The sequence below is a fragment of the Pelodiscus sinensis genome, chromosome 22 (assembly GCF_049634645.1).
Source record: "Pelodiscus sinensis isolate JC-2024 chromosome 22, ASM4963464v1, whole genome shotgun sequence".
Lineage (NCBI taxonomy): Eukaryota > Metazoa > Chordata > Testudines > Trionychidae > Pelodiscus > Pelodiscus sinensis.
In genome coordinates this window covers 3718847-3728751 of record NC_134732.1, presented here as the reverse complement: position 1 = coordinate 3728751, position 9905 = coordinate 3718847, and the positions used below count along the sequence as shown (strand labels likewise).

The 9905-nt window shown below is 57.6% G+C and overlaps 1 protein-coding gene across 12 annotated transcripts in view; it reads right to left on the bottom strand.

Annotated features, from left to right (window-relative positions):
• Nucleotides 1-689: 689 nt before the first annotated feature.
• Nucleotides 690-9905, bottom strand: part of EHMT1 (euchromatic histone lysine methyltransferase 1) — a 179104-nt gene continuing 169888 nt past the window's right edge. For all 12 annotated transcript variants that reach the window (XM_075905437.1, XM_075905436.1, XM_075905438.1 and 9 more), the window contains one exon: nucleotides 690-2471. In XM_075905437.1, coding sequence (XP_075761552.1) covers nucleotides 2288-2471 — 184 coding nt within the window. In that variant the 3' untranslated portion in view covers nucleotides 690-2287. The remainder of the gene's footprint in view (nucleotides 2472-9905) is intronic.

The window sequence follows — 9905 nt, the reverse complement described above, 5'->3', positions numbered from 1 at the left end:
TACGGAGTTTGGGGGGGGGTTGTTTGCTTTTCAAGCTTTTCCAATACACGCTTCCCAGCTTTCTCTGCAATCACGAGGGCCAGAAATTGCCCCCCTCCCAAAAACAAAATTACAACCACCTCTTCACAACAGATTTTCATGTAATCACATGACTCCTGGGCTGTGTCTACACTGGCCACTTATTCCGGAAAATCAACCGCTTTTCCGGAATAACTTGCCAGCTGTCTACACTGGCCCCTTGAATTTCCGGAAAAGCAATGACGATCTACTGTAAAATCATCAGTGCCTTTCCAGAAAAACTGTGCTGCTCCCGTTTGGGCAAAAGTCCTTTTCCGGAAAACTGTTCCGGAAAAGGGCCAGTGTAGACAGCACAGATTTCTTTTCCGCAAAAAAGCCCCGATCGCGAAAATGGCAATCGGGGCTTTTTTGCGGAAAAGCACGTCTACATTGGCACGGACGCTTTTCCACAAAAAGTGCTTTTCCGGAAAAGCATCCTGCCAATGTAGACGCGCTTTTCCGGAAATACTTTTAACGGAAGAACTGTTCCGTTTTAAGCATTTCCGGAAAAGGGTGCCAGTGTAGACGTAGCCCTGAAGTTGGAGTTTAAATTACCCCCCACCCTCAAATCTCACAATACTTGGTCATGCAGTCGGGGAGATGGCAACTCTGCCAATGAATGAAAGGCCAAGTTCATTTTAAAGCACTTTTTTATTGATTTCATTGAAAACAGAACAAGAAAATGACCAGAGCCAAAAGAGTGCTCCTTTAAAATTGTCAAAAACATTAACAGAAAATAATAATAATAATAATAAACATGACGGCATTATGAATGTTTTAGAAGAGATGCACAAAAAAAAACCTGTTACTGCACTAATTACAGTATTTAAAGATATATGCAAAAAAAAAAATTAAGATAATGACCTGCCCAGCCACCACACAAAAGGTGATGGCAAATTTATTCACACTACGATACTAACAATTTAAAAAAGGTTTTGTGTTTTTTTTCCTGCATTTTATACTAAAATCACTTTGTTCTTTTTATACAATTGATAGTTTATATTCACGTGGTGAGTAAAAATCACACCAGAATCAGCACCGTTTTTGTTTTGTGGTTTCGTTTTGTTGCTGTTTGTTGTGAGGGGGGGTTTCTGTTGCTGTTGTTTTTAATGCTTTGTCCCCAAATGGTTTAATAATGGCAAAAATAAATCAGTTTGTTTAAACTTCATCGTGTGTGGTTTAAAATGAAATGAGAGGTGCCCAGAGCTGAGAAGTGAAGGGATGAGCTGGTGGCTACAGTAACTCCTCTTGCTGGGGGTATCCTGTCTGATGCTTGCCCAGCCGGAAGCATCCGCTCGAGAAATGCCAGGCAGAGGTTCTGGATCATAATCATATCACTTTATTTCATTTTTTTTAAAATTGATTCTTTCTGAAGTTAGTGTCGTGTACAATCCCCGTCAAGCGTCCCCCTCTAAGATTGCTAACACAGCAGGAGAGGCAAATCCTTCCACTGGTGAAGCCAACACTGAGACTGTAACATGCCCGAGGGGCAGAGGTGAGAGCTGGTTTTTAACGGAGAAATCTGGGTCGGGAGCAGAGGTGACGGGGAGAGAACCTCTGGCAGGCTGGGACCAGAGACAGGGATTGGGGGGACATGAAGGAAAAATGATTCTCTTCTATTTTCTTCAGAAAAAATAACAGATCGGCAGATTTGGTAACCGATGGGCGTCAGTTAGAAGCAACCATCTCCAGCTCTCAGTGAGGAGGCCGGGAAAGACCACGCTGCAATGTCCTGCAAGGTGAGTGAGAAATTCATGGTTTAAAAGACCGGCTCCCCAAAGCTGCGTCAAGTAAACCAAGGTCAGAATCCTTCGCCCCGCCCCACCCCCCAAAATAGTAAGTTCCATCAAGTATTCAAAGTTCATTGCAAGCGATCTGGAGAGGACGTGGCAGGAAGGTTCCATCCCACGAAGAACGGCGCTCCGACGAGGGGGGATCTCTTCCCCTGGCTCTGACAAGAGAGGGATGCTAGGCCGTCTCGCATGGGAAACCGGCAGCAGCCATCCCTTTGCATTCACTGTAAAACCAGCAGCTTTCCATGGGGGGGAGGGGGAACTACAACACGGAGTCAGGGTTTGCTTTCACGTATTCCTCACGTAACAGTCGCGGGCACATCCCCAGATGTCACGAGCCCCTTCGCTTTCCTCCTACGTGGCTTCTTTCAGTGGACATTTCAAACAGTACGTGACCCTAGCGCGTGAAAGCAGTTCAGGCTCCCGCGAGTGCGTCCTCAAAAGGGGCCGGCTGCCACGGCCGAGCTGGTGTCGGGGAGTCCGTTCTCCTGGGCGCCCCGGGAGGAGGTGCTGGCCTGCCGCTGGGCCAGCGCTGCGCTCGAGTGTTTGCACTTGGGTGAGCCGCACTGGCAGCTGAAGTATTTGCCTTTGATGTCCCAGAATCGGTCTCCGTAGTCGAAGCTGGAAGAGAGAAGGGGGGGCATTTGGTCAGTGGAACCCAACGGGAGAGGGGCCGGGTGGGTGCAGACAAATATCTGGGGGGAGCAGAGAGAGGCAGGAAGAGCAAAACCCCACAGGGGTCAGGCACTTCATAGCTTGGACGGGCTGTATGCACCCCCAAGGCTCCCCGATTCCTGCCATCCTGCTCTTACCAAACTCCCTGGGCATCGCCCTCCCCTCCTGTCTTCTGTGGGTCTCCTCCGCACATGACCAAGACTCACTCCCACCAGGGGTCTGTGGGCCCTCCATCCCCGCCCCCGCTGGGGGGTCTGTGGGCCCTCCGTCCCCGCCCCCCCCCGCTGGGGGATCTGTGCGCCCTCCGTCCGTCCCCCCCCCACTGGGGGTCTGTGCACCTTCCGTCCCCTCCCCTACTCCTGCCGGGGGTCTGTGGGCCCTCCGTCCCCCCCACTCCCGCCGGGGGTCCGTGGGCCCTCCCCCACTCCCGCCGGGGATCTGTGCGCCCTCCGTCCCCCCCACTCCCGCTGGGGGTCCGTGGGCCCTCCGTCCCCCCACTCCTGTACCAGGGTCTCCCATTCTGTCCCCCACACCAGCTCTGTGCACCCCAATCTCTCTTTCCCCAAGCCCTCCACGGAGGGGACTACACGGCAGTGGCTGTGTACCCCGTACCCACCTCAGGCCCCCCCATCTCCCCTGCTCCCACACGCCAGGGGCTCTGAGTGCCCCCATTCCCTTCCCCTCCGAGGAAGAGTCCCTCAATCTCCCTCCGCTAGGTTCTCCGCACCCCCTCCCCCAGCTCCATGGCGCGCCAAGGGGCCGATGGAACGGCCGTCCGGGGAGATCCCTTCTAGCTGCTTGGCGCTCGGAAGCAGAGGCCAAGGCGGCTCAGGCAGGCGAGCGCCGGGGCAGAGCCCCTCTGGAGCGGGGAAGGGTGCCCCCTAGAGGCTGAAGCCCTTTGTGACACCCCGGGAAAGGCACAGCTCAAGCAGCTGGTCGGGCGCAATCCACACGTGGCAGAACCGCGCCTACGGATTCGGTCTCGGCTCCCAGTGCCAGTCCAGGAGCACCCAGCCCCTCTGCCGCCCCGGCTGGCGGGAGTTCTGCGCGCGGCCACGCCTGGCACCCACCAGCGCTCCCCAGCCACAAACGCCACACGCCTGGGGAGAGCAGGCAGCCCGGGGGAATTCAACACTTGGGCTCCAGGCGGCCTGTGCCTGGGGGTGAGCTCAAGCTGTGATTCCCCTTCTCACCCGCTGGGCATAGAGACACCAGGACTAACAATATTTACAGCACAGCTATTAACTTCCTGGGGCCCCGGTATGTGGGAAACATCATGTCCCTCTCCCTCTGCAGCGTCCTCCCTCCTCTGGCCCAGCTGGGGCTCTCCTTGGACTAGCTCTTCCCACACCGCTGCCTGGAAGGACTTCTCGGCAGTCATTGAAATGCTACCCCAGAGCTGGGGGTCCCCTGGGGAAACCCATCTCTCTGCAGCTCTGCCTACCTCCTACCTCCTCCGCGGCTCTGCCTCCCTCCTCCCGGATCTACCTCCTACCTCCTCCGCGGCTCTGCCTCCCTCCTCCCGGATCTACCTCCTACCTCCTCCGCGGCTCTGCCTCCCTCCTCCCGGATCTACCTCCTACCTCCTCCGCGGCTCTGCCTCCCTCCTCCCGGATCTACCTCCTACCTCCGCTGTGGCTCTGCCTCCCTCCTCCCGGATCTACCTCCTACCTCCTCCGCGGCTCTGCCTCCCTCCTCCCGGATCTACCTCCTACCTCCTCCGCGGCTCTGCCTCCCTCCTCCCGGATCTACCTCCTACCTCCGCTGTGGCTCTGCCTCCCTCCTCCCGGATCTACCTCCTACCTCCTCCGCGGCTCTGCCTCCCTCCTCCCGGATCTACCTCCTACCTCCTCCGCGGCTCTGCCTCCCTCCTCCCGGATCTACCTCCTACCTCCTCCGCGGCTCTGCCTCCCTCCTCCCGGATCTACCTCCTACCTCCTCCGCGGCTCTGCCTCCCTCCTCCCGGATCTACCTCCCACCTCCTCCGCGGCTCTGCCTCCCTCCTCCCGGATCTACCTCCTACCTCCTCCGCGGCTCTGCCTCCCTCCTCCCGGATCTACCTCCTACCTCCTCCGCGGCTCTGCCTCCCTCCTCCCGGATCTACCTCCTACCTCCTCTGCGGCTCTGCCTCCCTCCTCCCGGATCTACCTCCTACCTCCTCCGCGGCTCTGCCTCCCTCCTCCCGGATCTACCTCCTACCTCCTCCGCGGCTCTGCCTCCCTCCTCCCGGATCTACCTCCTACCTCCTCCGCGGCTCTGCCTCCCTCCTCCCGGATCTACCTCCTACCTCCTCCGCGGCTCTGCCTACCTCCTCCCGGATCTACCTCCTACCTCCTCTGCGGCTCTGCCTCCCTCCTCCCGGATCTACCTCCTACCTCCTCCGCGGCTCTGCCTCCCTCCTCCCGGATCTACCTCCTACCTCCTCTGCGGCTCTGCCTCCCTCCTCCCGGATCTACCTCCCACCTCCTCCGCGGCTCTGCCTACATCCTCCGCCTCCCTCCTACCTCCTCCATGGCTCTGCCTCCCTCCTCCTGGATCTACCTCCTACCTCCTCCGCGGCTCTGCCTCCCTCCTCCCGGATCTACCTCCTACCTCCTCTGCGGCTCTGCCTCCCTCCTCCCAGATCTACCTCCTACCTCCTCCGCGGCTCTGCCTCCCTCCTCCCGGATCTACCTCCTACCTCCGCTGTGGCTCTGCCTCCCTCCTCCCGGATCTACCTCCTACCTCCTCCGCGGCTCTGCCTCCCTCCTCCCGGATCTACCTCCTACCTCCTCCGCTGTGGCTCTGCCTCCCTCCTCCCGGATCTACCTCCTACCTCCGCTGTGGCTCTGCCTCCCTCCTCCCGGATCTACCTCCTACCTCCTCCGCGGCTCTGCCTCCCTCCTCCCGGATCTACCTCCTACCTCCTCCGCGGCTCTGCCTCCCTCCTCCCGGATCTACCTCCTACCTCCTCCGCGGCTCTGCCTCCCTCCTCCCGGATCTACCTCCTACCTCCTCCGCGGCTCTGCCTCCCTCCTCCCGGATCTACCTCCTACCTCCTCCGCGGCTCTGCCTCCCTCCTCCCGGATCTACCTCCTACCTCCTCCGCGGCTCTGCCTCCCTCCTCCCGGATCTACCTCCTACCTCCTCCGCGGCTCTGCCTCCCTCCTCCCGGATCTACCTCCTACCTCCTCTGCGGCTCTGCCTCCCTCCTCCCGGATCTACCTCCTACCTCCTCCGCGGCTCTGCCTCCCTCCTCCCGGATCTACCTCCTACCTCCTCTGCGGCTCTGCCTCCCTCCTCCCGGATCTACCTCCCACCTCCTCCGCGGCTCTGCCTCCCTCCTCCCGGATCTACCTCCTACCTCCGCTGTGGCTCTGCCTCCCTCCTCCCGGATCTACCTCCTACCTCCTCCACGGCTCTGCCTCCCTCCTCCCGGATCTACCTCCTACCTCCTCCACGGCTCTGCCTCCCTCCTCCCGGATCTACCTCCTACCTCCTCCACGGCTCTGCCTCCCTCCTCCCGGATCTACCTCCCACCTCCTCCGCGGCTCTGCCTCCCTCCTCCCGGATCTACCTCCTACCTCCTCCGCGGCTCTGCCTCCCTCCTCCCGGATCTACCTCCCACCTCCTCCGCGGCTCTGCCTCCCTCCTCCCGGATCTACCTCCTACCTCCGCTGTGGTTCTGCCTATCTCCTACCAGATCTACCGCCTACCTCCTACTGGATCTACCTTCTACATCCTCTGTGGCTCTGCCTACTCCTGCTAGGAGCCGGCACACAGAGGAACCAAAGCAGCAGGACAAGAATGTCAAGCAAGTTGCGACGAAGCGCTTGGGAGGTGGTTCCCTGAGGGCTAGCGGCCTGCAGGCTGACCAAGCAGGCGCAAGACAAGAATGGACTGAGCTGGGGGATGAACGGGACCCTTCTATCCGCAAGGCTCCCTACACGGTAACCGTAGCCCCGAGCCAGCCAGCTCCCGCGGGCAAAGAAGCGAAGGCGTCGTAAGGGGGGGCTCCCCCCTTCCACAGAGGCAAGCGCCACAAGCGGCACGTCTGCAGGCTGACCTGTCCATCTGCGCAGCGAGAAAGCCTCAGACAGAGGCGGTCGTTTTCTGTTAACCGCAACCCCTTTGCCTGGCCACAGCTGAGAAACAGCAGACCTCAGAGGCCTCAGCTCTCACAAAGCTTGTGGGAACAAAGCGTGGCTGTGATAGGCCCGGACGTGCTGCTGGAATCTGGCACGGGGCTGTGTGCTGCCCCAGCCCCTCAGGAATTCCCCTGCAGCCTCTTTACGCCGCCAGAGAGCGGGAAGGGGGCCAGGAAGGGGCTGGAATTTGGCTCCTTCTCTTTAGGCACTTCCTCAGGGAAGCAGAGATCCCACTGCAAGGGGGAGCTGGGTTAGTCACTGCAGAAACGGGATGGGCAAGTCAGACACGACGCCGGCGGGACGGATGATCAAGCCGAGTTTGCTAGTTCAAGCCCACTTCCCACCTAGGGAACCGGAGGGCTTCCTAAGTGGGCAACGTGCCCTTTGGGCCAGTGAGCTTCTGGGCCTGGCATCTACCGCAAGCGCGTCAGAAGTGGGGGAAAAACTGCTCGTCCCACTCTGGCCCCGCCCTGCCTCTTAGATGAGGGCGTGCGCCTCACCAGACGGGAAAGAGCCTGTCTTAGGGAAACCACTTGCATTTCCTTACCCTGCCGGTACAGACAAGAGGGCCAAGGCTGGCCTTAGCGGGAGCAGCTTCCCCGGACACTGTCGGGAGTGACACGTCAGCGCCAGGCACCGGTCAGAAGCCGCAGAGGCCTGGCATGTAACTGCGCCTGGCCTGGCTCTGCCATTCGCTGGGTGTGCCAACCGAGCGCAGCTTCCACGCTGACGGGACTGAGCGGGGGTGAAGCAAGAACAAGAAAGAGGAGGACACAAAAGAAAGCAGCCCCCTTCCCCTGCCTGCACAATTCCCGGCCCTTCTGGGGCCACGGCGCGAACAGGAGCAGCATCCACAAGGCCCCGTTCCAACGTGACTCCAGAGTATCACCAGCGTCGGTAACGCCACTGAGGTCGAAGGTGCTGCAGCGACAGGGAACTAGGCAGTGTGCAAAGCCAGGCCACTCACGTCTGCGCTGACTATGCCAAGGGCTCAATCAGATCCCGGCAGAGTATCGAAGTGGTGGGAGTCACGCTGGTTTTCTTTTCAGTTACTTTGTGGGGCCCGTTTTCGGACCAAGTCATCCCGGACGCGCTGCGTACACGAGCATTTCCATCCCCTCCGAATTCAGCTCCTCCCTCGGTGCCGAGACAACGGCGCCACCCAGTGAGCCACAGGCCTGTGGGGACTATGCTGCACCCCATTCCTGCCCGTTTCCAAAGGGGATGGCCTCCGGCCAGCCGGCCGACATCAGAGCCTTGCCATGGCTAACCCACTGGGCTTATGTGTATTTGCTCCCAAGAACAGCCACTCTCTGCAATGGTAGCCGGCTGGAGGTCGGCATTACGCTGTGTCCTGTCCCCCTAGCTTACACAGCTCAATGAGAAGAGGCAGAAAAGGGAGACTCGACAGCGGGGTGTTACATTTTGTGACTAAATCATAAGGAACAAGAACGGAGCAGCTGTCGTTGGCCCTTCCGGTCCTCTAGCCCTGCTCTGTGGGCCTGACTTGTCGCGAGCAATGAAACATGCAGGAGGCCTCGTTTCTTGGAAGACAGGACTGGGGAGGGAACGCACAGGCGGAGAGCAGAGTGTCTGAGTGAGACAAGTATGTGGTTGGTTAGGCAGCAGAAAAACGGCCGAGTTAGCTGTGAGAAGAGGGAGAACATCCGGGACCCATTTACTAAGGATAAGAACGGACAAGAGAAGGCAGGAGCCTAAAGACGAGGTATGAAGTGAAGTCGCACAGAACAGAGCAAGCGGCAAAGGGACTGGATCCTGCCGCGTAGCCAATCCAATCCCAAGGTGTTCAATGCTGTGTATAGTAACAGCAGTGAACTGTGCACATGTCTAGAAGGAAGAGGTCTGTTGTGTGGTATACCTTGGATACGCCCTCACCCTGGAGCCTGAGGCTACGTCTACAATGCAGGCTTCTTGGGCAAGAGCACGTCCACACTTCAAAGCACATCGCAAAAGTGATGTGCTTTTGCGCAAGCGAGCGGCCACACTGCATGGATGTTCTTGCGCAAGCGAGCTCTGATGAAGCACCGGTGCTTTTTCCTATAGTGTGGCTTGCACAAGAAACCCCTCAGGAGCAGCCACACTTGCCTTTTTGCACAATAGCTGTAGCGCAAAAGGGAGTTATGCCTCATAGAAGGAGGTTTACCTACACCAGCAAAAGCCCCCTGTTCTGCCGCTTTACTGCTGATTTACTTGCGTAAAAGCGCATTGGAGGCATGGACGCTTTGCAGGTTTTTGAACAAAAATGGCCATTTTTGCACAAAAATCTTGCCGTGCAGATGTAGCCTGAGAGGGAATACCAATGAAGAAACCTCAGGGATGAGTCTGGTGTAGAGCGGAGCTCTTGGGAACCAGGCAGATGAGGTCTCATGGGCTACCCCAGCAAATGCTAACACCCGACGCCACAGAGTAAGGCTACAGCAAAACACTGCGAATCTGAGTAGCCAGACTCTGTCAGTGGCTCACTGTGATGTGGTCAGGGTCATCTGAGGACAGGATTCGGCCTTGGCTCACACAGAATCATAGAACTGTAGTCCTGAAAGGAACCTTACGAGGCCGTGTAGTCCAGCTCCCTGTCCTGCTCCAGTATTATCTAACCCCGGTGCTTGTCAAACCTGACACCTGACAAGTGTTTGTCAAACCTGCTCCTAAAAATCTCCAACAAGATGGAGATAACACAACTTCCCTGGGCAATTCATCTCCATGCCTCACCTCCCTGACCGGTAGGAAGTTTTCCCTAATGTCCAACTGAAACTTCCTTTGCTGCAATGTCAGCTCACTGCTCCTTGTCCTTGCCTCAGCGGTTAATGAGAACAATTTGCTTCCCTCCTCCATGTAAGTATCTTTCATGTAGTTGAAAACTGTTCTGTCCCTTCTGTCTTCTCTTCTCCAGACTAAGCACATCCAGTTCTTTCAGCCCTCCCTCACAGCTCATGTTCCCTGGACCTTTCATCCTCTCTGCTGCTCTTCCCTGGACTTGCTCAAATGTGTCCTCATCGTTCCTGAAACGTGGCTCCCAGAACTGGCTGCAGTACTCCAGTTGGAGGCCTAATCAGTGCAGGGTAGAGCGGAAGAATGATTTCTTGGGTCTTGCTTTCAATGCTCCTGTTAATGCATCCCAAAATGAGGTTTGCTCCTTCCCCCTCTCTCTTTTTTTTTTTTTTTTTTTTGCAACAGGTAACTCCTGTTGGCTCCTATTCAGCTTGTTGTTCATTGTGGCCCCCAGACCCCATTC